Below are 26,675 nucleotides of genomic sequence, written 5' to 3' on the forward strand. Positions count from 1 at the left end.
ATATATTAGTGATGTGATATGTATATATGACTTTCAACTCTTTTTAAAATAATTTTTTAATGTTTATTTTTGAGAGAGAGAGAGAGAGAGAAGGGCAGAGAGGGGAAGGGCAGAGAGAGAGGAAAACACAGAACCTGAAGCAGGCTCCAGGCTCTGGGATGTCAGCACAGAACCTGATGTGGGGCCCAAACTCACAGACCGTGAGATCATGACGGGAGCCGAAGTCGGACGCTTAACCGACGAAGCCACCCAGGTGCCCCTCACGTCCAACTCTTTATAGCCTTTGAATATTATAAGTTTTTACCCTCATATTTGCGCAATGAAATCTACCTGGGAAGGCATTTCTATTGTAATCGGAAAGAGGAGTCAAACCAGGCCAAGGAGTTAAAAGGCTTGTTCATAGAACCAGATTATATCCTGTGTCTTCTGTGAACATCTTGAGTGCCAGAAAATGGAGACTATTTCAATGTCCTTGATGCCTAGCACATGGCCTGGACACTGTAGTGCTCAATAAATGTTTGAATGACTCCCTGTATCACTTCTTTCTTCCAGCGGGCCCAAGCCCCCAGGGCAAGGGCAGAGAGAGCGATCAGAGCAAGGGGTTCTTTGCCTTCATTGTTCTGGATGTTTACACACGGGGCTGGGAGATGAGATCCACTTGTCCTAGCCCCGTGTTCCTGGGGTTTCTAAGAGAAGTTGCTAGTAAATAGGTCAGGTGAGACAATGTAGCTGTGAAACTACATAATTTGTTATTTTTGCTCACTTTGCCCTCAGTCTCTAGAATCTCTTCAGAGGGTGCAGACTGAGGTTAGCCCTTTTCCACATAAATCCTTTCCATAATGGTTATAACATACCTTTTTTCTTTTGGTCTGTGGTACAACCCCCACCCAGACCTTCCCGAAACATGAGGGATTCCATCTCTCTCTTTTAAAGATTTCTCCTTTCTCTTTCTCCCTTTCTTTTCTTTTCTTTTCTTTTCTTTTCTTTTCTTTTCTTTTCTTTTCTTTTTTCTTTTCTTTTCTTTTCTTTTCTTTTCTTTTCTTTTCTTTTCTCTCTTTCTTTCTTTCTTCCTATTTTATAAGGTTTATTCTTGACAGAGAGAGCGCAAAAGTGGGGGAAGGGCAGAGAGAGAGAGAGAGAGAGAGAGAGAGAGAGAGAATCCGAAGCAGGTTCCAGGCTCTGAGCTGTCAGCACAGAGCCCAATGCAGGGCTTGAACCCACGAGCCGTGAGATCAAACACCTGAGCCGAAGTCAGAAGTTTGAGCCACCCAGGCACCCCAAGGGCTCCGTCGCTTATTATCATTTCCTTCATTTGCTTGTGACTATCCTCATTATAAGTTTGTTACTATAAATTGGGGTCCTATGTCAAGGCAGCCCTCATGGTCTAAGGGCAATCTGCTCTGGGTACTCTAGTCGACTTGGTTAGATTCCTTTTGGGGTTTCTGGCTGCTAGCACTCTTGTGGTTAAAATAATATCAACCAATTAACCGCTGTCTTTGCTTTCTTGCCTGGCTTTTCTGCCACACTTATTTGTCTGGCTCACTTTTCAAAGTACAGTGGAACTGCACAATTTCTCCAGCGTTTTCTTCTGATGCCTGTCCTTTATCCTATATCCTATATTCCTATATATCCTATATCCCGTCCTGACTAGTCCATTCCACTCAATGACAAAAACAAAATGAAATGCTTGTGCCTTCTTTTCTCTAAGGCAATAATAAACACATTGAAAGAAAAAAGTTTGGCTTCTCGTTCATGTTTCCCTTTACCAAAAGAACTTGGTACACTCAGGAGTGAGCTCAAACCCCCAAAGAAATCACTGAATGGAAATGAAAAAAAAAAAAAAAAGAGAGAGAGATTTGACTATGTTAAAATAAACAATTTCTGTTGAACCCATAGAGTTAAGAGGAAAAGGAAAAAGGCCACACACAGAGAGAGAAAATATTTACCGCACGTGTAAGTGACAAAGGAGTTGTATCCAGAATATACACAAAACAAATAAGAAAAGGAAAACAACTTAGTGGAAAATGGGCGAATAGGTGAATAGAATGGGTGCTTCATAAAAGAGGAAATCATAATAGTCTCTGAAAAGATGTTCAACCTCATTAGGTCTCTGGGAAGTGCACATTAAATCCAGGCGATATAATTACACATTTACCAGGTTGGGAATTTAAAAAAAATATGACACATACTAGGTATTGACTAGGATTTTGAACAGTGGGAACATTCCTTGCTGTTGGGAGTGTAAATGTGTACAATTCCTTCGGATAACAAGTTGGCAACGCTTAGGGAATTTGAGCGTGCTTACCGTCTACAACCCGGAAGTCTATTCGAAAGATTTCAAGATTTGGAAATTCTTGCACAGGTGCCTTCGTAGGCAAAATCAAGAATGTTTGCAGCAGAATCATTCAGAATAGTTAAAAACTGGAGTCAAGCCAAGTACTATCAGTGGGAGAATAAACATTTTGATCTGATTGTTAAATGGGTTGCTATGCAGCAGTGGAGATGATCAAGCTTGAGCTACGGGTAACAATATGTAGCAAACTATTAAAGAAAAGCAGTGGAATAAGGGCGTCTGGTTGATGAGATTGAGCCCCATGTCGGGCTCTGAGCTGACAGTGCAGAGCCTGCTGGGGATTCTCTCTCCCTCTCCCTCTCTCTCTGCCTCACCCCTGCTCACACTCTCTGTTTCTCTCAAAATCAATAAACTTTAAAAAGTAGGAAAAGCAAGAGAATAATTATGAGAAAGTTCGGGCAATTGTTGACCGTTAGGAGGGAGAGGGTGTGATTGGAGAGGGCACTCGGTGGCCTCGGAGACCCCCACTAGTGCCTAGTTCTTATATGGAATGATGGCTAAACAAGCTAAAAAATCATGGTGGAAGAATCTGTGGCTGAGGAGCTTGAGATTTCACGAGAAAAGTAAGGTGAGAGGAACGGTCGTCTATAGGTCTGTCTGGGCAAACCCATGCATATGTATTATTTCCACTAAATAAAGCAAAATGAGAGCAGCTAACTCTTTAAAAAGTATGTCAGTACCTGGGGTGCCTGGGTGGCTCAGTCGATTAAGTGCTCTACTTCACCACAGGTCATGGTCTCATAGTTTGTGAGTTCGAGCCCCGCATCAGGCTCTGCACTGACATCGGAGCCTGCTTCAGATCCTCTGCCTCCGTCCCTCTCTGCCCCTCCCCAGCCCTCTCTCTCTCTCTCTCTCTCTCTCTCTCTCTGTCTCTCAAGAATAAATAAACATTTAAAAAAGTCCTTAAAAAAAGACAAAGTATGTCAGTGTCAACCCTTACATCTTAAACTGGTTATAATGTGTCTCGTATAATTAATTTCTATTGGCCATAGCTTGCTTGACACTTTGAAAGGCACCGTCTACAATTTCCCTTAGGTGCACGTAATTTGATTTTATTTGGGGGCAGCTAATTTGCCTTCTTGGAGATACCGTTTCTCATTTCCTCCTTGCCTCTTTCTCTCCCTCCTTCCCTTTCTTCTTTTTCCCAAACTGGATCTTAGACGGATGCTCACTACCTGTGCTGCCGGCAGCCACAGGGCCCCAAGACGCAGGGAAGGACCCGCGAGAGGAGCCTCCTGTCAACATAGCTCTAACACACATGCCCGAAGTCTGCGTGTATTTTCCTTCAGCTTCTTTCTCCTTCTGAAATATCACTAGGGGAAAAAAAAAGACATAAAATATCTGATCTTGTTCTTCCTTTCCTTTTCTATTTCCAGCCACCTGTTCTTTTCTTCTAATTAACCCCAACACAGTAACAAGATCCAAGATTCTCATGGTTACGTAAAAAAGGTATAATACGAGAAAAGCCACGCATAATAGAATTTTGCCCAAGGAAACTCATAGTAGAAGAAATTTTGTATGTCTCTGTCCAATTTGAAGAAGCAATGGGGACTTGCCTCCTCATTCCTCTGGTTTAGAGAAATGAATGGGGGCACGTGGGTGGCTCAGTCAGTTAAGTGTCTGACTTTGGCTCAGGGTTGGTGGGTTCAAGCCCCACATAGGGCTGCCTGCTGTCAGCACAGAGCTCACTTTGGATCCTCTGTTTCCCTCTCTCTGCCCTCCCTGCCTCAAAATTAAAAACAATAACAACAACAACAACAAATGAAACGTTTTCACTTGTTAGCCATTTCACACGTATGATGTGATTTAAATATGAGAAAGATGGGATGCCTGAGTGACTCAGTTTGCTGAGTGTCAGACTCTTGATTTGGGCTCAGGTCATAATCTCATGGCTCGTGGAATCGAGCCCCTTGTCCGGCTCTTCGCTGACAGTGCAGAGCCTGCTTGGGATTCTCTCTCTCCTTCTCTCTCTCTGCCCCTCCCCTGCTCATGTGCTTTCTCTCTCTCAAAATAAATAAATACACTTAAAATATATATATATATATATAGGGGGCACCTGGATGGCTGAGTCTGCTAAGGGTCAGACTTTGGCTCAGGTCACGATCTCACAGTTCGTGGGTTCAAGCCCCACATCAGGCTCTGTGCTGACAGCTCAGAGCCTGGAGCCTGCTTCGGATTCTATGTCTCCCTCTCTCTCTCTCTCTCAAAAATAAGTAAATATTAAAAAAATTTTTAAAAATGTATGAGAAAGTTGAGGCTTGTTCAGGCATACTCAGAACGGCCCAGAGATGAGATTCGCACACACCTCTAGGACTGGGGCTCCCTCAGCGCAAATGGATGGCCACGGAGCCTCCGGGAGCCCATGGACCCGAGGTGTGCAGGGCCCAGGGAGTTTACAAACAGGGAGAGTGTTTGGTCACCCAGGAGGAACTGCACCACCTAGCACCATCCCGGACCCCACCGAAGGGAGCTGTTCTCGCACTGCCTACTTCTGATAAGTATTTGAAATCAAACGGAGGGAACTAGAACTGACCCCTTGGAGGGGCTTGTAGAGATGCAAAAGGAGAGCGTGGAGAAGAGCAGGGAGACAGGAAAAGAGAGATGGCCTTGTAAAATTTCTAAATGCTAATTGGCCTAGTTACACGTGGCCGGGGAATTGGAGCAGCCTTTCTGATATTCTTACTCCCGGCTGCTTTCTGCACTGTTGTTCACACGCCAAGAGAGCATCTCTTCAGCTGTTTCCTCCCGAGCTGGAACTCTAATTGCAGGGGAGCAGCAAAACGGAGCAAAGGAGGCCAAGAGCAGGAAATTAATGGTGGCAGAGTGAGAGGGGAAAGAAAGCCGGGACAGATTGGAAAACGGAAACCGGAAAACTAGTGCAACCATAATTCCTTGCACCAACAGCGAGTGTCCGCCGTGAGCCAGTGCTGTGCTGGGGTCCTGGGGGCAGAACGCTGAGCAAGACAGACCCGGCTCATGTTCTAGGGAGCCGGCGCTCCGGCTGGGAAGGTGGACGCCAAGCCCAGCCAAGCCCAGGCCGTGTGATCAGTGGACGGGATGTGTTGGGTTGAATTTCTGGCAGCTGCAGAAACTTTGTTCCCTTCTTTTTTTCTTTCAATAATTTTTTTGATGTTTATTTTTGGGAGAGAGACAGAGTATGGGGCGGGGGGGCAGGGAGGAGCAGACAGAGCGAGAGACACGGAATCCCAAGCAGGCTCCAGGCTTCGAGCTACAGCAACCGACGTGGAACTCGAACCCACCATCCCCGAGATCATGACCTGAGCCGAAGTCCAAGGCTTAACCCACTGAGCTACACAGGTGCGCTATGTTTATTCCCTCTTAAGGAGAGATTTCTGAGCCGGGTGTGGCCTATGTGAGGCTTTCTTCTCAGTACTAATGTCAGAAAGCTAATTGCAGTATCGCTACAGTGGTCGAATCCCTGTGTAAAGGCTTTAAATCTTAGACCAAGACAGGCTGCTTGGAAACCATATGGATCCAGACTCCTTTTGTTTTTGTTATTTTTATTTCTTTAACAGGCACTTAGGTACTGCTCGCTTCGAGTCATGGCTCCTGGCGCTTTACATATATTCACTTATTTAATCCGAACAGTCCGATGCTGGAGGTGCTGTTGTCGTCTCCATTTTATAGGGGAAAAATTAGCTTGCCCAGCTTCCCACGGTGTTACGGATGGAATATGTGCGTCCTCCCCAAATTCCTATGTGGAAATCCTAACCCCCAGGTGATGGGATTCGGAGGCGGGGCTTTTGGAAGGTGATTAGGTCATGAGGGCGGAGCCCTCCTGAATGGGGTTAGTTTCTTAGTAAAGAGACCTCCGTGAGATCTCTCGACTCTTCCACGGTGTGAAGGCTCAGGGCGAAGATGGTCATTTGTGAACCATGAATCTGGCCCTCATCAGACACTCAGTCTGTCAGCAGCTCAATCTTGGACTTCTAATCCTCCAGAACCGTGAGAAATACATTTGATGTTTAAGCCGCTCAGTCCATGGTGTTCATGTTATAGTCGCGTGAGCACATGGAGACACAGAGTAAGTGCTAACAGGCCCAGTCATACTTTCAAAACTACATCTCATCTTTCATGAGTCTAATACAAAGCCGAGTGAGAGGAGGAGGGAGGGTGTGGGTTGGACAAGAGGCAGGTGCCTGGTCAGCAAGGCCCTGGAGGCCATGGTGAGAGGCTGAGCTTTCATTCATTTCCCACCTGCAGTGAGAGGCCAAGGACGATTTGGAGCACTTGAGTGATGCACTGGATTTCCTTTTCAAAACTTTACGCTGGCTGCTTTAGGGACCAAGTGGAAGGACAAACAGAAGGTGTAATGATGGGGCGATTATTTGATATGGAAAAAGGAAACAATTAGGAAAAAACGGCATATGTGTTTTCCATTTTGTGCAGAGAAGGGAATAGTCTCTGGGCCCTCTTCCTAGCTGCCAATTTCTTGCCTTCCTGCAGATCGGGCAGCAGCGGGAAGGTGTCAGGGCAAGGTTCCAGAGCATGCGGTTCTAGTCCCAGCTCCGGGACTTACAAAGTGAGAGCCCAAGTGAGTGACTCCACACAATATCCCTTTTTCTACTTAAAACAAACTAACAAACAAACAAAACTGAGAATTGATTCTTGGTCTCTGTTCATCTGTTTAAAAAATGTTTATTTGTTATTTTTACGACAGAGAGAGAGAGTGAGAGAGAGTGTGAACAAGGGAGGGGCAGAGAGAGAGGGAGATACAGAATCCGAAGCAGGCTCCAGGCTCTGAGCTGTCAGCACAGAGCCCGACGCGAGGCTCGAACCCATGAACCATGAGATCGTGACCTGAACCGAAGTCGGACGCTCAACCGACTGAGCCACCCAGGTGCCCCAGTCTCTGTTAATCTTTTAAGTCTTAAAATATTTTGGGGTACTTAAACACGGGGAGAACTCTTAGCCATCCTTTCCTTCCTGAAGGTGAAAACTTGGTCTGTCTTGTGCAAACCTGGCACATTTAGACATTTAATAAGTGTTTCCCGAGTAACTGTTTGGGAGAGGGTAGCATTTGCGGAGAGTGGGTGGAAGGCTTCTAATTCCACACCGTGCCCTGGGCCACCCGCATTCCATCATTAGGAATTAGTTTATAACATCTGCTTGCCTTTTATTGCTTCTAACATCTCTAGCCTGAGGTGAGGACCGAGAAAGACCCTGGGGGCCAAGCAGGCTCCTTCGAGAGACAGGGGAGGAACATTTGCACCGCACTCTTTCTGTGGGCGAAATACACAGTCTCACAGAACTCCTGCAATTTTTCAAACGTACATGGAGGCTGTTGTGATTAATAACATTCAAATTCATCTAAAAGCATTACTGAATTCATAGCCTCTTTTTTGTCATTGTGTCAAGAGGGGATATGTGAACTATTTTGACGTTGCCAAGAAATCATCTTTTGAAGGTTGGGAGCCGCTCCTTCGAGGAGAGTAGACAAGAGTTTACTTGATGTCAGAGTGCAGTGGTCCTCTGGTTAGCCCTCTGGGGTTCTTCCTGTATACCCATCTCCTCCAGGGATGGAGAATTACTTTTGAGAGATTATTTAGTTAAATTCTAGACTTGTGCTTTCTGACTTTTGACTTGTCACAGCTGGAAATTTGATTCCTTCTTTGGCGGAAAATGGTGCCTGTTTGTTTTCTAGGGAGGACAGTGTGAGAGGGTTTTTGTTTTTTGTTTTGTTTTGTTTTGTTTTGTTTTGTTTTGAAAGATTCCTCTAAACTCATTCAGAGAGCTAACATCCTTCCCTCCCTCCCTCCTTTTCCGTGATGGGTAGGAAGGCAAAGCCTGTGACTAGTTTTGCCTAGGAACTCAGAATCTTTCCTCAGATACCGAAGAGATCTGGTCATTCAGTCAAGCAGTTTTCACCTGAACAAGGACAGGAAACCTCTGGGCTGAATCTACAGCTGCTCAGAACCCTTGGGAGCATGAATCTGGGAATGGCCGCGTGAGAGTTTTTGTGGTCAGAAAGTACCACGGGCGTGCCAGTTATCCTCAATGTGTTTGGTGAAATCACCATAGTCATGTCGTCTTGTCTCTTGAGTCAAGGATTTCCCCTGTGCACACACACACACACGCCACACACACGCACAGGCTATCCAGGAACCAGGGCTCACAGCTGTCTGCCAAAGGAGATCTGTCCTTGGGTCCGCGGCAGTGCTCGGAGTCGCCACCAAGGGGCAGCAGAGGCTGCAGAACTGAGCGAGGGCCCAGCCGAGCAGGTGGTGGCTGGGGAAGCTGAGCCCTGGGGGTGGAGGTATGAGGCTGGGGGCAGAGACCTAGTTCTGAGGGTGGGAAGAGAGCACATGATCCCGCGGGTTCCAAGGTTTGCTTTGCTTTCTGTTCAGGTCTAGTATTGTCACTTTCTTTAAGACAGAGGCTCACATGGTGCTTACCTCCTCTGTCCCCTTAACACCTGACTCCCATATCTCCAGAGTGGCTATCGGGGTGTGCTGTCCCCACCTACTCTCCCTGCCAAGAGCCGGGAGTCTGGGCTGGGTTCGTTTGGTGGCTCCGGGAGGGGAGAATGGGCACTGGGTGACATAGCTGCTCTGGAGAAGTAAGCTGGTTAGGAAGGATGAGGAGACAGGCAATCACTGTCACGGGGTGGCCGGGCCCCATCTCCTCCGTCGCACCTACTGTTGTTTGATATGGCAACTGGACATTTTCTCAGTCCTGTGCAAAGTGCTGTGCATGCCCTAGATCCGGGACACATTCTTCATTTCTCCTTCCTCTGGATTGCCGTTCCTAAATCCTTCCTTGATGGAAATTCTAGAGCTGCCCGTGACTGCAAGAAACTCGGGACTTGGGGAGAAGTTTGATTTCCTTAGTCTTCTGGGGTGAAAGGAGAGAAACCTGTAGCTAACTTTTGCCTTGAAATCTACGTGGTGGTGAGAACAGCCTTTCGGGTCTCTCTGAACTCATAACCCAGTCTTGGTTATTTGTTATCCAGGTGTTCAGAAAATTAAACACTTCAGGCGTTTCACGAACATTTTCCTCACATTGACTTCCTCCAGCGGAAAGCCTTTTCCATGTCTACGTTTCCCTGACAAAAGCCACTTAGTTTAGTCTAGTCTGATTCAGCGATGTTTTCCTTTATGGTTGTCGCTTTTTGTGTTCTGCTTACGGATCCTTGCCTACCTACACGCCATAAAGATGTTCTTTGAGATTTTCTTCTAAACGCTTGATAGTCTTCCAAAGCCTATTTTCTTTTAGGGCGGTTTTAGGTTCTCAGCAAAATTAAGGGGAAGGAGCCGAGATTTCCCATATGCACCCCACCAAAGCCTCCCCCATTATCAATATCCCGGACCACAGTTAGTGCGTTTGTTACAATTGCTGAACCTGGACCAATGCATCATTATCCCCCACGGTTCATAGATTACATTAGGGCTCGCTCTTGATGTCATACGTGACTTGGCTTTGGACAAACGTGGAATAACTTGTTTCTGCCATTACGGTGTCACATAGTGTAGCTTCACTGTCCTAAACAGCCTCCGTGCTCCAGATTGTTTTACATTTCAAGTATAGATATGAAGTGCACTTGGAACTGATTTTTTTCTACACATAGGATGAGATAGCCAAAGCTCCTTGTTGTTTCCACGTGAATAACTACCTGGCTCCACTCCATTGCCCGAAAATACTGTCTTTTCCTCATTGTACTACGGTGTCCTATTTTTCACAAATCAAGTGACCTCAAATATGGAGGGCTGTTGCTGGACTTCTAATTCTATTTCACTGGCCAATTTTTCCATTCCTATATCAGTATCACACTTTCCGAATTACTGTGGATAGCTGGTGTTGAGAGCTGGTAAATGAGACCCTCCCTGTTTGTTGTTCTTTTCCGAACTTACCTTTGTTTGGGCCGACCTACTCAAGTTTCATTTCTAGTTTAAAATTGTCTTTTCCTTTTCAGGTTTTTTTGGCACTGTTCCTGATGGCTTTCCTAAAAATAACACATTGCAGCCCAGTAATCAGCTAAATTATGTTCTAAAATAATGAGGTAGCTCTACAAGGTAAAAAGCTTTCTAGGACACCGAGTCAGCGAGTCACATGTCTGTCCTGCCCTCAGAGGCCAGGGAAAGAATTCTCTTTCTTTTCCCAGTGGCCTTTCCAAATTCAGGCTGTATTTCTAGGCCTGCCCCAAACCCTGTCTGTGGCCCAACACCTCCCAGCCTGCCAGGACCTGTAGCACCTGGCCGGCCCATTTTCCTAGGCATTGTCTCTGGTTTCCCCTTTCCCCCCTGGGCACCGGGACACCGAGGCTGCCTTCAGTTCCCCACTGGGCCCCGCTCCACACACGTGGGGGAATTTCCACTTGGGTTTCATCCATCTTCCTGCCTGACATGTTCTTCCCTTCCTGCTCCTGCTACCTTCCTTTCATTGGTGAATACCTTGTTAACTCCAAACTTCCCTTCCCCGGGGCATCCTTCCCTGACCTCAGACTAGATCAGTTTCTCTTACAGTAGGCTCCCTGGGCCCCTTTATGGCACGTACCCCAGTGCAAAATTATAAACCCGTTTGATTATTTCATCAACCCTTGACTCTTCAGTATATTGTAAACTCTGGTAAAGCAGGATCCATGACTATTTTGCTCAACATTTTAGTCTCTGATCCCTAATCTAGTGTTTGCCATATAGGAAGTGCTCCATAATCCTTTTAGGAATGAATGCATGCATGAATGAAACGCTTTGGCCTAGTGGCCTCTGTTACTTTCCACAGGACCCTGCATACAGATATTCAATAAATAACTTTATTTCATCATCTTCTTTTTAAAAAAAAATTTGTAAATGTTCATTTATTTCTGAGACAGAGAGAGACAGAGCACGAGTGGGGGAAGGGCAGAGAGAGAGGGAGAGAGGGAGACACAGAATCGGAAGCAGGCTCCAGGCTCTGAGCTGTCCGCACAGAGCCCAACGCGGGGCTCGAACCCACCAACCGTGAGATCATGACCTGAGCCGAAGTCGGTGGCTCAACTGACTGAGCCACCCGGGTGCCCCTATCTCATCATCTTCTATAGGACATTTCAATAAAAAGCTCTGTGTAGTTTATGGCAGTAGCTCGCCACGTTACAAAATGACCGGCCTGGCCACTGCAGGCACAGTGAGGGGTGTTTCTTAATGCCCTGTACTTGATTTAATGTGGGTGATGGTGGAGATAGTGGGGCATCACTCAAATATGACTTAGAAGTGTCCTGTACCTGCGAATACCTGTCTTGCCTTCTGTATCTCAACGCCAGCTTTTAGAAACTCTAAAATGTTCCTTCTGATTTGCTTGGAGTACATAGGAAAGCAGCATCGGTTTGGGGGTGTTAGCAGCAAGCCGGAAACCCAGAGGCTGTGACTTTCCATTGCTGGGAAGTCATACAACTTTGGCTTGCTCAGTGGTAAAGCAGGGCAGCCAGGACAACTTTGTTAGCAGTTGGCATAAATGAGTGAGAGCTAACATCTGGTCCTTCATGGAAAATTCCTGTACTTAGAGCTGGAAAATAGACTATCATTCCATTAATAAAGGGACCCGAATTAGTTCTTGTTCTCTGTGTTCCACAAGCTAGTCATTGATGAATGATAATGCTGTCTTTATAGTCTCAAGCAATCGGAGGGGAAGATAAAAAATGGGCTCCACGGTCCCCATCAGGGCACTGTGCGTTTTGGAGAGTGTGGGCAGGCTGTGGTGATGGAGCCCTAGCCTGCCCTGACAGGGACTTCTGTAATTTGCATACTTAGTGAGAAAAGACCAGAGATAGAGACGCTGCCTATGGATACAACGTCTGCCACGCTCTCCGGGTGATCGAAGGAAAATCACGAATCAGGTTCTGCCTCGAAATGGGAACACTGACCTTTTCTAAAACACAACCCCACTGGAATATAATAGGGTTAATGTAATAGAGGCCAGTCGCACATAGGTCGTTAGAGAGAAAAAATTGTGAATTTTTACCAGGAGGATCTTCCTCTGGTCCTTAGAAGCATGGTTTTAATGGATATAAATACAGAATTAAGACCCAATTATTAGCCACTTGCGTCGAGTTCCCGACACCTTCCACTGAGGAGCAGAGGAGGGCTTCTGAGCTCAGTGTCCTCTGTGGAAGACCGGTCCTCAGGGAGTGGGCTGGGTGTCACAGGGATGCATGACCATGGGGATGCCTATGTGTGTGTGTGTGTGCGTGTGGGTGGGTAATGATTTGAGGTGGAAAGACACTGAAGACAAATTTAGTTACATCACATTCTTGACTTGGGTGTATTTATATTGGGCATTTAGAGTTTAAAGCTAATTAAATCGATTCATCATCTTTTGTGAAATACCCGAATGATTTTGTAAATGCTAATTAGGATAGAGGACATTTGCATCATTTAAAATTAGGCAATTGGCCATGTACAACATGTAGGTGATTCATTAATTTCAAGTAAATGTAATGCACGTAAGTAAATGGCAAGACTCTGAGGATTTCTCTGGTTGGTTCTGCCTTCTGTGGGGTTGTAAGGCACTTTTTCATGCTGCATTTTTATTACGGGTCTCTACCAGGATGTTCTCAAATGCCACATCCTTTCCAGTGGATTCCATAGATGCACCAGTCAGTTTTTACATCGGATGAAGCCAATCGTGTGAGCGCGGGCTGTGCCCTGGGCACCTTACCCAGGTGGGGGGCCTAGGTGGTTCCTTCCTCCTATGCAGATGTGTTCTCACCACTGATCCAAACGGTGAGGCCACAGCTGATGGGGCCAGAATGAGCCACGGGCCTTCCATCAATGGCTGGCCTAGGAGGAGGTGGCCTCGCATGAAAGTCCTTGTTTTCAGGGATAGTGTAGTAGGCTGAGTCTTTCAGTATCTTTCTCAGGAACTTCAACTGAAGATATGTGAAGAATCAGGCACTTACAGATAGAAGTAGAACTTTAGCTAAAATGCCCTCAGAAAGAAGGCAGCATGTAAAATCATGAAGCCCTACAAGTAGTGATGAATAAGCAGAAACAGGGGTAAGTAAATGCCATGAAGTCAGGGAGACTCCAGAAGAAAAGGAGAGCTGTTGGCTGGAAGCAGCTGAGGGAGAGTTGAAACTATTTAATGGCAGAGAATGATCTAGATAGTCCAGTTACTAGAGATATACTGGATGATTCCAATTTCTGAATTGTAATGTGAGACTCAAGCCAAAAATTTTCATGATGTCTGGTTAGGACGCGTGTATCCCAAGAGTAATCACACTCCCCAAGAGACATCCAAACTTAAGATAACAGAAGAGTATCTTTCCTTGCGCGCCAAAGAGCCTCCTACACGGTACACACGTGTGGTTTCCCTAACTCCTTCTTTACTTTCAGTTTTATTGAGATAGAATTGACATAGGTCACTGTAAAGGTTGAAGGTGTACAGGACAATGACTTGACTTCCATGTATCGTGAAGTAATTACCATCCATCATCTCATATAGATGCAAGGAAATAAAAGAAAAAACTTTTTTCTATTTACTTAATTGTCTTTTAAGTGGAAGTTTGTTCCTTTCAACCCCCTTCCTCCAACACCCCTATCCTCTTTCCCCCACCTCTGGTAACCACAATTCTGATCTTTTCCCCTACAAGTTTGGTCTTTCTTCTTTGTTTCTTTGTTTCTTTGTTTCTTTCTTTCTTTCTTTCTTTTTTTCTTTCTTTTCTTTCTTTCTTTTTTCTTTCTTTCTTTCTTTCTTTCTTTCTTTCTTTCTTTCTTTCTTTCTTCTTTCTTTCTTTCTTTCTTTCTTTCCTTTCTTTCTCTTTCTTTCGATCCCACATCTAAGTGAGATCATACAGTATTTGTCTTTCTCTGTCTAACTTAGTTCACTTAGTACAGACGTGAGATGCCCTCACGTCTATCTATGTTGTCACAAATGGCAGGATATTTCTCTTTCATATAATATATATATGTGTGTGTGTGTGTGTGTGTGTGTGTGTGTGTGTGTGTGTGTCTGTGTGTGTGTGTATATATACACCCCACATTTTCTTTATCCAGTTCATCTGTTGATGGACACTTAAGTTGTTTCCATGTCTTGGCTATTATAAATTCTGCTGCAATGAACATGGGGGTCCAGATATCTTTCGAGATAGTGATTTTGTTTCTTTTGGAGAAATACCCAGAAGTGGAGTTGTTGGATCATAGGATAATTCTATTTTTAGTTTTTTTAAGTTTATTTATTTATTTTGAGAGAGGGAGAGAGAGAGAGAGAGAGAGAGAGAGAGCAAGCAAGCATGAGTGGGGGAGAGGCAGAGAAAGAGGGATAGAAAATCCCAAGCGGGCTCTGCACTGTGAGAACAGAGCCTTAGGTGGGACTCAAACTTTCGAACTGGGAGATCATGACCTCAGCCGAAATAAAAAATCAGACGCTTAACTGACTGAGCCACCCAGCGCCCCCTATTTTCAATATTTGGAGCAACCTTCATACTGTTTTCTACAGTGGGTGCACCAATTTACATTCCCACCAACTGTGCACAGGGGCTCCCTTTTCTCCACATCCTCACCGGCATTTGTCTCTTAGCTTTTTGATGCTCACTATTCTAACAGATAGGAGGTGATATCTCATTGTATTTGTAATTCCTACTTCCCTAATGATTACTAACAAGCACCTTTTCATGTAGCTGTTGACCATTTGTATATCTTCTTTGGAAAAATGTCTATTTAGGTCCTTTGCCCATTTTAATTAGATTATTTTTTGTTGTTACAGAGTTGTATAAGTTTTTTTAAAATGTATTTTGGATAGTAACTTTTTCAGATATATTGTTTGCAAATATTTTCTTCCCTTTTTGTAGAATGCCTTTTTAAAAAATGTTTTTCACTTTAAAAATTATATTAAATGTTTATTTATTTATTTTATGAGCGAGAGGGAGAGAGCAGGGGAGGGGCAAAGAGAGAGGGAGAGAGAATCCCATGAAGGCTCCACACTGTCAGCACAGAGCCCGATGCAGGGCTCGAACTCATGAACCATGAGATCATGACCTGAGCCCAAATTAAAAGTTGGATGCTTAACTGACTGAGCCACCCAGGCGCCCCTGCCTTTTCATTTATTGATCATTCTTTTTGTTGTGTAGAAGCTTTTTTGTTTGAGGTAGTCCCATTTGTTTTTAATTTTGTTGCTTGTGTTTTAGGTGCCTTATCCCCAAACTTGTTGCCGAGATTCATTCCAAGGAGTTTTTTTCATATTTTCTTTTAGGAGTTTTATGGTTTCAGGTCTTCAAGTCTTTAATCCATTTTGAGTTAATTTTTGTGGCTAGTATAAGAGAGTTTCATTTTTACATGTAAGTATCCAATTTCTCCAGCACCATTTATTGAACATACTGACTTTTCTCCTGAAAAGTATTGAATATTCTTTGCTCCCCTGTCCGATATTAGTTGACCATACATACGTGGGTTTATTTCTTGGCCCGCAATCTGTGCCATTGGTCTGTATGTCTGTTTTGGTGCCAGTACCATACTGTTTTGATCATTGTAGCTTTATAACATAGCTTGAAATCAGGAAGTGTGATGCGTCTTGCTTTTTCTTTCTCAGGATTGTTTTGGCTATTTGGGGTATTTTGGGTGCTTTATATAATTTTTTTTTAATTTGGCTGTTATTGTCTAAGTGCTCTGCATGGCTTTTAGCCTCATTTTTGTTCCCCACTTTTCCCATTCCAGCTAGTTGCCACTTTGTCCCATACTCTTCACTACAGATATTCATGACCCAGAGCAAAGTGGTGATGAGGGCCACGAGGGTCACCAACCTTGCAGGTCACCAAAGGGATACTCTAGACACAACACGGCATGGGCTGCCTTTGACTTTTTAATCAATTTATCTTCATAATGGATAGAAGAAGATGTGATGATTTAGCTCAGATATTAGGTCGCAGCTAAATTTAGGGTAGAATCTCTCTCTCTCTCTCTCTCTCTCTCTCTCTCTCTCTCTCTCCTATTAAGGAATCAACTTACTCTTATCCTTACATTCCCCCTTCTGCCATCCAAAGACAGAAGAATAGCTGTATAGCAGGGACGTTTTAGAGTTAGCACATATGTAGTTTGGCTAAGAAACTCTTTCCAGGAGCCAACATGAACCTTTTAAACTATTCTGTTTGTCTACACATTTATGCTCTGTAGTGACAGTGGACAGAGCTGTGTATCATATTTGACTTGCCATAAATATGTACTCTTCCTCTTCGAATTAGCCTTGGCCATTACACAGAAGTAACTTCAAAAACCTGTAATTGCCTCTTTGTTTTAGCATTAGAACGTCCCTGAGTTTCAGTATGGCGTATGGCTGCCCAGTTTGCACCTATATTTCCTACCTAGCCTCTCATGTGGCTAGGTGTGGCCGTGTGACTCAGTTTCCCCCAGTGACATGTGAGCAGAGTGATGTTTGCAACTTATATGATTATTCTTTTAAAGGAAATCATCTTGGGGCACCTGGGTGTCTCAGTCAGTTGAGCGTCCGACTTTGGCTCAGGTCATGATCTCTCAGTTCGTGGGTTTGAGCCCAGTGTCGGGCTCTGTGTTAACAGCTCAGAGCCTGGAGCCTGCTTTGGATTCTGTGTCTCCTTCTTTCTGCCCCTCCCTGCTCATGCTCTCTCTGTCTCTCTCTCTCTCTCTTTCAAAAATGAATAAACATTAAAAAAATTTTGTTAAAGGAAATCATCTTTATCAACCTCCATTTTCTCTTTGGCTATCTTCCAGTCCCAGATGGGATATTGGTTAACCAGCTCTACTCATGCAGATGAGGTCAATATAGTAGGAAACGGCAGAGCAGGAAGATAGAAGGATGTTGACCCTTAGATAACCTGGTGGAGCAGAGCCGCCTACACATTGGAGTACCTCTGGACTGATGCACGAGAGAGCAATAAATATCTTTCTCGTGTGAGTTTTCTCGTGCATTTTTGAGTGTCTTTGTTACAAAGGCCGAGTCTATGCCCTAACCAATACACAATGGTGGACACTAAGTACTCAGGAGCCAGACGGGGGTGCTGAGTAATTGTCATGTCACACACATTGTAGCATTTGATGCCTTCTCTGCTTAGTCTGGTGTAGATTTCTCATTTTATTCTGGGTTTTTGTTTGTTTGTTTTGAGGGGACGGAGGTGAGGATTGTCCCTTTGTTTTGAATAGATTCATCTTACCTTGTTTACTAGACTCTAAATCCCTCAGGAAATAGTGCTAGTGACACAAATGCTGCTGAATAAGTGACAACTATCTGTCTCAAGGGATAAGAGCTGCTTGGTCTTCCGGAATGACTCCGTATTCTCTTCTGTGACATCCTTTTCCTGGGTGTATCAATTCTGTTGTTAATGAATCAATCCTGGTGAACGCCCCCCCCCCCCCGCCCAGTTTTCAGTCCATTTTCATGGCAGCAGCATATGCGAATACAGGAAACATCTGAAATGATGATTTTGAATGAGCAATGATGCCCATTCTATTTATCACTCTAAATATAAGCAGGTGGAATTAAAAATTCTCATGATTGCACTTTAGTCAAATGTTCGATTCATGATCATTCTGCCATGCGTGAGTTAGTAATACATTTGCTGCATAATAAAAGAAAGTTCAAGATAACAGTGATTCAAATAAGATACATATATTTTTTTCTAACATGAAAGAGGCCTGGAGATGGGCAGCCAAGGGATGATGATATGTGGCTCTTGGTCATTGGGTTTTCAGGCTCCTTCTAACTTTGTCTTTGCAAATCCCTGAAAATGGTTTCCATTCTGAAGATTCCCTCATGGTTAGCAAAAACCCCTGTGGTGATAGCCAGTGTGTCAGAGTTGCAGGCAATGGGATGAGGGGAGGGCAAAGGGCCTTTATCTGCCTATTTCCTTTTAAAGACCTTTTTTAGAATTTTTACTAAATGAACTTTCACCTCATTCGTCAGAACTTCGCCATGCCCAGTTACACAGCTGCCCAAATAAAATCAAGGTTTTGTATTGTTTTTAACTAAGGACGAAGGGGAAGCATCAATGATGGGTAGACTGCCTCCCTTATAATTAGAAAATTCTCACTAACTAGACCAGGGGTTGGCAAACCATGGCCTGTGGGCCAAATCTGGCCTGCAGCCTACTTTTCGTAAGTAACGAGTTATTGAAACAAAACCATGTGCGTTCATTGATACATTGTCTAGAGCTGATTTAATGCTACAGAAAGCAGAGCTGAGGAGTAGTCACAGAGATGGTATGGCCTACAAGTCTAAAATATTTCCCATCTGGTCCTGTTGAACAAGTTTGCCAACCCCTGTTCTAGAACATGGAGGACAGATTCTGATACATAAATGACCTCATTCCTCGGGAGGCTATTAGAGGAGCAGGGTTGAACCTATTATAGATTCAGTAATAATCTATTCTCCAGCCCCAGTGAAATTAAGTCTACTAGGCATACATTTGGTCACAAGTAACATAAAACCTGACTAATAGCGGGTTCAACAAAGAAGCGTTTATTCATCCCACATACCAAGAAGTCCAGAAGTACAAGGTCCAGGGCTGGTGTGGATGCTGAATAATGCTTTCAAAACTAGACTCCTTTTCTTCCCTCAGCCGTGGCCAGAATGTTGGCTTTCATCTCCTTGCTTATTGGAAGTTGCCCGTGGTACCTAAAGGCATTATGTCTGCGTCCTGCATAGGAAGAAGGAGTAAGTGTCAAAGGCCAAAAGGGGCATGAGTCTGTCCCTTTCCATAAACTTTCCCGCGGGTTCTCATCGGCCACAACTATATTCTCATGACAACTGCCAGCAGCAGAGCATTCTGGGATGGTGAGAACATACATTGGACTCATGAGTGGGGCAAACAAATAGAGATCCTGTTCGAAAGGGAGACAGTAGCAGTATGTCTGTACAGGGCTCCTCACAGTTAACTGGGCCACTCTCGCACCACATTATGGTCTCATCTTTCTTTCTTTCCTTTTTTTTAAAAATTTATTTTATTTTTTTAATTCTCCATACTTTATTTTATTTATTTATTTTTATTAATTTATTTTTTAAATTTACATCCAAGTTAGCTAGCATATAGTGCAACAGTGATTTCAGGAGTAGATTCCTTAGTGCCCCTTACCCATTTAGCCCATCCCCCCACCACACCCCCTCCAGTAACCCTCTGTTTGTTCTCCATGTTTTGTCCTCCTCCCTGTTTTTATATTATTTTTGCTTCCCTTCCCTTATGTTCATGTGTTTTGTCTCTTAAAGTCCTCATAATACCCTCTAGTTCCACCCACGTAGTTGCAAATGGCAAGATTTCATTCTTTTTGATTGCTGAGTAATACTCCATTGTGTGTGTGTGTGTGTGTGTGTGTGTGTGTGTATGTATATATATATATATATATATATATATATATATATATATATATACACACCACATCTTCTTTATCCATTCATCCATCAATGGACATTTGGGCTCTTTCCATATGTTGGCTATTGTTGATAGTGCTGCTATAAACATTGGGGTGCATGTGTCCCTTTGAAACAGCACACCTGTATCCCTTGGATAAATGCCTAGTAGTGCAATTGCTGGGCCCTAGGGTAGTTCTATTTTTAGTTTTTTGAGGAACCTCCATATTGTTTTCCAGAGTGGCTACACCAGCTTGCATTCCCACCAACAGTGCAACAGAGATCCTCTTTCTCCACATCCTCGCCAACCTCTATTGTCTGAGTTGTTAATGTTAGCCATTCTGACAGGTGTGAGGTCTCATTGGGGTTTTGATTTGTATTTCCATGATGATGAGTGATGTTGAGCATTTTTTTCATGTGTCAGTTGGCCATCTGGATGTCTTCTTTGAAGAAGTGTCTATTTGTGTCTTTCTTTTGCCCATTTCTTCACTGGGTTATTTGGCTTTTGGGTATTGAGTTTGGTAAGTTCTTTATAGATTTTGGATCCTAACCCTTTATCTGATATGTCGTTTGCAAATATCTTCTCCTATTCTGTTGGCTGCCTTCCAGTTTGCTGATTGTTTCCTTCACTGTGCAGAGCTTTTTATTTTGATAAGGTCCCAATAGTTCATTTTTGCTTTTGTTTCCCTTGCCTCCAGAGATGTGTTGAGTAAGAAGTTGCTGCGGCCAAGGTCAAAGAGGTTTTTCCTGCTTTCTCCTCGAGGATTTTGATGGCTTCCTGCCTTATGTTTAGGTCTTTCATCCATTTTGAGTTTATTTTTGTGTGTGGTGTAAGAAAGTGGTCCAGGTTCATTCTTGTGCATGTCGCTGTCCAGTGTTCCCAGCACCACTTGCTGAAGAGACTGTCTGTATTCCATTGGATATTCTTTCCTGCTTTGTCAGAGATTAGTTGTCCATAGGTTTGTGGGTCCATTTCTGGGTTCTCTATTCTGTTCCACTGATCTGAGTGTCTGTTTTTGTGCCAGTACCGGACTGTCTTGATGATTACAGCTTTGTACTACAGCTTGAAGTCCAATGGTCTCACCTTTCCTGCGTGCCCCTTCCTATAACAGCTCCTGAAATTAATTTTGTTCTTTTTACCTCCCTTCCATACTCTTTGATAGGTGAGAAACCTGGAAATGAGCCTGAAGAGGTGAAGCTGCAGAAAGCCAGCAAACAGATAGTGCAGAATGCCATCCTGCAAGCTGTTCAGCAAGTGTCCCAGGAGAGCCGGCAGAGGGAAGACAGAACCGGTGACAACCAGGGCAACTTCCAGCTGGGCGTGGGGGAATTAACCAAGAAGCATGAAAAGAAGTAACACAGTGGATCTGGCTCTTGTCATATGCCTGGTTACCAGCCTTCCTCTTAGTATAGGATGCGTTGCCAAAACGTTGCCAGTAAAGCAAACCAAAGTGTCATCAGCACCTAGCAGTAGAATGAATTCGTGCTAGTCCTTGGCTGAGAAGCACTGTTTTGAAAAAGTGCATTAGAAGATTCTGTTTATATTAAGGCAGTGCCTCTGAAACATAGTGGGGCCAAATACAACACTGTAATTGCAAAAGTAGTTTTGCACACAATTTATTTTTAAGGTTCTTTTTTTCTAAAGATTCTGTCTTGTTTGTTTACTTTCGCCCTTGATGCATCTTTCTGTGAATCTAACCAGCAGTCCTTTTTGCTGAAAAGTACTTTGTCCTTTATAATATTTTAAAAAGACATGCTGGAGAAGTGAAGGAATGGAGTTTGTCACCTTCAAATATGGAATTAAAGGCTTCACTGAGTTCAGGTCTCAGATCAAATTGAGCAGAGGCAAACTTTATGGCTTAGTCCCTCAGGTCTTACCAGGCATATATTTATATTAGTTTTTAAAAAGGAGGAGTTTAACTTTTCAAGAACTCAGTTTTTTGGTCTCAGTTCTCTCAAGTGTTTGATACGGGGTGTTTACCCTCTGTGCAGAAATCCTTGGGAAATACAGATTTCTTTTTCTATGTCAAAATAAGACAAGTGATAGATCTATATGCATGCCTTGCCCATGACTCTGTTTTTTAGCAGCCCCGTGAAGAGCCACTAGACCCACAGATTCCATGCTGGGGATATACTAGGGTCTGATTATGGGGTGCAGTGTCCTTGGAAGGAGCTGTGGGGCTTTATAAATACTATGTTGTCATCGGGCTACACATTTGCAATAGTACCTTACTAGTGGGAGCCTTTCTTTTCCCCTCCACAAATTAAAATTACATTTTTGAGTTATAAAAATCATGCACATCAGGAATAAATAACCCTGCAAATGGGAAAAGCATTTTTCAGCTCTCTGAAGCATGACAATACAGTGGGAACAATAAAGTAACTGTTTCGGGCAATGCAGTATAGAGATCTACGTGTGTATGAAAAAAGCCATCTTCATTGCCATAGTATGACTTCTGCTCCACTCCCATGTGGATAATGCACATCTTTCTGAAGTCATTAGAACCCCATAGTCTGGGTTTCACCACAGTTACTGAGTTGGTGCTACTGAGGACAGAGAGAGAATTTGACCTTTAGTAAAAAATCCTTTGGCTTTAGAATATCGATGTCTACGTTTAATAGTTTTTTAAAAAGCCAGTATTAGCATATATGGTATGACTGATATTAAGATCTACTTAGAGAATTCCAGTATGCTACACTTTCCAGAATGGATACTATTGATGATAGTAAATGAATGAAAACAATCTCTTATCAACTGTTGGGCTATCTCGTATGATGCACAGATGGAATAAATTCACAGGGAGAATGGCCATGAGAGGGAGCAGAGGGGGTTAAAATTTAAATGTGATTTATTCATAAATATTTTTTGTGTCATGAACTCATGACAATTGAAGAAGGAGTTTAAGTTGATCTGAAGTCATATAATTGATATATAATTGTACAGTGTACTTAATGGGAATGAAGGTATTAAGGGAAATTATTCGGAAGGATCTATAATAAAAAAATAGACCCGATGCTTGTAGTTTGCAAGTGATCTGGCACCATGTCTACTGAGATGTCTGGGCATAGCCACCCCTGGACCTCGCTGTCATTATCGTGTGGCAGAAACACAGAAATGTATCATCTTTCCTCTCTGGTGTGTCTGTGCTAACCCAGTGGGGATCTTTGAGAACATCTGATTAACCTCTGTATCTAAATATTATTTGTAAATAAAACATACCCAGCTTTGAAATATGTTGCCATTGTAAGCCAAGTTTCCTACACCCTACTGTTTGGCTCATTTCATCTGTGGACCTCACATTCGTATGGGACCATGAGGCACCCCAAGATTACCAAACCCCTAGATGTCATGACCCCGAGAGTGCTCCTCCCATGGGCCTTTACTGTCAGTCTGTGGGGTGGTGGTTCCTGAAGCTTGGGCAGAAAAGGACCAGTGGTAAGAAGTGACCCTTTGATCTCAGGAAGTGAAGGTGAGTGGATCCGGAGAGTTGAATGTCTTTCATTATCTTTCTGAGATGGAACATCTACAAGGAGGAACAGAGATATCGATGAATTCTTGGAAGAAGAAAACAAAGTTAATCGCTGCCCTCAGTAGATCGGTGCCGTATTGGCAGAATCCTAAGAAAGCTCAGCCGTAAAAATAAACCCATCTGTCAAACTCTTGCCGATCTCTGTCAGTATAAAGTTATTGGCTTTGAAAGGAGCCTATGGATCCTCATGTGGCATAGGATTAAGGTGGGCTTCCACTTGCTTATTGTCATAAACCAGCACACCGCTTTTGGTTTTGGGAATTTCATCTTCTTGGTTTACGACATGATAAAGCATACATGGGCCTCCCAGCTCTGTGTGATCAGCCATTCATCTTTTACTTTGCCTGTCTCTGGAGTGGACCAAAGAGAAAAGTCCTTTTATGTGGCTTTTCTGTATTAATCTATGCAGTGTGAACAGTATAAATAGATACCAAAAAACATACTGCTTCCTGGGCTTTATTTTTCTTCTCTCTCTTTTTGAGCTGCTTTGTATTCTCGTATGGTGTATTATCTTATTTCAGGTTACAAAAAAATGAATGGACCATTTAAAAATAAACATTGTTATTTATGCCAATTAGGAATGAATATCTATTTTCAAGGTGTTAAGGTCTCTGTGAAAAAAATGTTAAAAGAAGGAAAATTTGAATTTATCCACTGTAACAGCCATTCCAATAAAATACAATAGAGAATAAAGTCTCTGAGACACCTGGCAACTAGTGTAACTACTATTGTACCCCAAAAGGTCAAAGACTAAACACTTGAGCAAATTCTTCAGTTCACGTAAGGAGAATGTGGAAACCACAATAACAACTTTTCTCTTGAATGTGAGAAAGTGTTCTGAAATATATTAGTGCACATTCATTCATTTTTCTCATTGCCACAACCTTGCAATACGTTGCATCTGGGAAGATCTCATTCTCCTTTAGCAGATAAAGTCACACTGAGTCTGAGAGAGGTTAAGCATATCCTAAGTGAGGAATAGTAGGTACTGTTGGGCACAGGAGTACATGAACCACTGATCCTGACCACGGGGAGCATATGAATTAGGGAGTTTAAGGAATATAAATTCAGGAGACATCTATGTTAAGATCAAAGACTAAAATTTCCTTTTAGAATACCTTTCTAGCCAGAAATGTAACAAAAATAGTAAAGGGCCCAAAAAATCGTCATCAAGAGAAAAAGTTCAATGCCATTAGCATCAAAAAGTGGTGGCTAGGGAAAGAAAAAGGAAACTGCAGAGGGAACAAAACAGACCACCCTAGAGCATGGTGACTTCACCTCAGAGCCACCGTGTGAGTCCACGGAATCCTGCCCCACTTGAGGAGAGAGACGAATGCCATGGGTGACTTTGTAGTTCGTTGACCATGGTGTAGAGGAAATGGCGCTTAGGAGGAAACGGGAAAAATAGGAGAAGGTGTTTCTCTCACAAAGAAGGGACAACCTTACCTTAAAGAAATGAAGAAAGAAAGAAAAAGAAACACGCATAATCAAAATAATCCCCTCATCATATTCTAGGAAAATGGATGCAAAATGTTCAATATCAGTACTTTCAGAGTAAGAGAAAAATCCTTGACATTTCTACATGAAATATTCAGAGCAATATTCAATAACTTAAGGGAGAAAAGGCTACAAGGTAGATCTGAAAAGGAAAGTATGAAGTAAGGGTATTATTCCTAGCCAAGATGTCACTCAAGAATAAAGGCAAGAACAGATAAACAAACAAATCTGTTTTGTTTGTTTTTAATTTGAGAGAGAGTGAAAGCACACACGTGAGTTGGGGAGAGGGGCAGAGGGAGAGAAAAAGAGAATCCCAAGCAGGCCCCACACTCCGTACAGAGTCTGACACAGGGCACAGTCCCACGACCCTGGGATCAAGAGTCAGATGTTCAACTGACTGAGCCACCCAGGCACCTCTCCAGCCGTCTGTCTTAAAGTTTCCTGGTGCTCAAGGGCCCTTCTTGAAAAAACTGGCCATGAACTTTGTCAAACTAAAAGATAAAATAGAGTTTAGCAATGTCACTTTACTACAGGAAAGGGTGAGGAGCAGTGCCTTCACTTAAATATCAAGTAAATATTGCACAGTCGTGAAAATCAGGCCATAGAAAAGACTGTAAATTGTTAGATCTTGACAATATGAAAATATAACAAAAATCGTGAGGTGGGACAAGGAAAATGACATCATACTAATGACTTCATCTGTCAGAGAAAAGAGAATTGATCTGATCTTAAGTTGAATGATCTAGTTAAAAACCCAATGCTACAAAATTCTTAATGGATTTCATAATTCCTTTTCTTAACCTTAGAGGAATGTATTGGAAAATAATATATTATGATAAAGATGTATTTGAAGTTAACAATACCTTTGGTTTCATTTAGGTTCTTTTTCTTTCATTAAGTAAAAAAAATAAGTGATATATATATATATATATTTTGTATATACATTGCTTATCTCATATCTATCATTATCTATTTATCATCTATTGAAATTCCTTAATGCCATACATGACCACTATTGGGTCACTCTTCCAATGAAGCTAAACAGGAAGATTCTAGCAGCTTGTGAAGACCCAGGGTGATCTTACTATTGAGAAAAGTAATTCCTTTAATCATTAGATGTAGGCCACATAGATGTCCCACAGTCTAAGTAATAAAATGAAGAAAAGAATAGCTTTATTCCTATGGCGTTTTTCAATTTTTATTTATTTATTTATTTTTTATTTTTTTATTTTTTTTCAACGTTTACTTATTTTTGGGACAGAGAGAGACAGAGCATGAACGGGGGAGGGGCAGAGAGAGAGGGAGACACAGAATTGGAAACAGGCTCCAGGCTCTGAGCCATCAGCCATCAGCCCAGAGCCTGACGCGGGGCTCGAACTCACGGACCGCGAGATCGTGACCTGGCTGAAGTCAGACGCTTAACCGACTGCGCCACCCAGGCGCCCCTCAATTTTTATTTTAAAAAAATTAAAAAAAAAATTTTGTTTAATCTTTATTTATTTTTGAGAGAGTGAGAGCAGGGGAGGAACAGAGAGAGAGGGAGACACAGAGTCAGAACCAGGCTCCAGGCTCTGAGCTGTCAGCACAGAGCCCGACATGGGACTCGAACCTATGAACCGTGAGATCATGACCTGAGCCGAAGTCGGACACTTAACCGACTGAGCCACCTAGGTGCCCCTAATAATTTTTTTTGATGTTTTTATTTATTTTTGAGGCAGAGAGAAAGCGCGAGCTGCGGAGGGGCGGAGAGAGAAAGGGAGACAGATCTGAAGCGGGCTCCCCGCTGACAGTAGAGAGCCCCATGCGGGCCTCGAACTCACAAACTGTGAGATGACGCCCTGAGCCGAAGTCAGATGCTTGGCCTACTGAGCCACCCTCAGGTGCCCCTGGTTTTCTCTTTTTAGAGCAAGTTGCTATTGTAAACAGATGCCTACCTGATTTCTACTTAAGCGATTAACCAGTGCTATTCCTACATGTCTTACACTTGTGCCTAA

At 43.2% G+C, this 26,675-nt stretch overlaps 1 protein-coding gene across 1 annotated transcript in view; it reads left to right on the plus strand.

Moving 5' to 3' along the window:
• Positions 1-23,877, plus strand: part of AKAIN1 (A-kinase anchor inhibitor 1) — a 55,822-nt gene extending 31,945 nt beyond the window's left edge. Inside the window, exon 2 of the mRNA XM_043558379.1 lies at positions 20,818-23,877. Within this exon, the coding sequence (XP_043414314.1) occupies positions 20,818-21,011 (194 nt within the window). The 3' untranslated portion in view covers positions 21,012-23,877. The remainder of the gene's footprint in view (positions 1-20,817) is intronic.
• The last annotated feature ends 2,798 nt before the right edge of the window (positions 23,878-26,675 follow it).

The sequence above is a fragment of the Prionailurus bengalensis genome, chromosome D3 (assembly GCF_016509475.1).
Source record: "Prionailurus bengalensis isolate Pbe53 chromosome D3, Fcat_Pben_1.1_paternal_pri, whole genome shotgun sequence".
Taxonomy (NCBI): domain Eukaryota; kingdom Metazoa; phylum Chordata; class Mammalia; order Carnivora; family Felidae; genus Prionailurus; species Prionailurus bengalensis.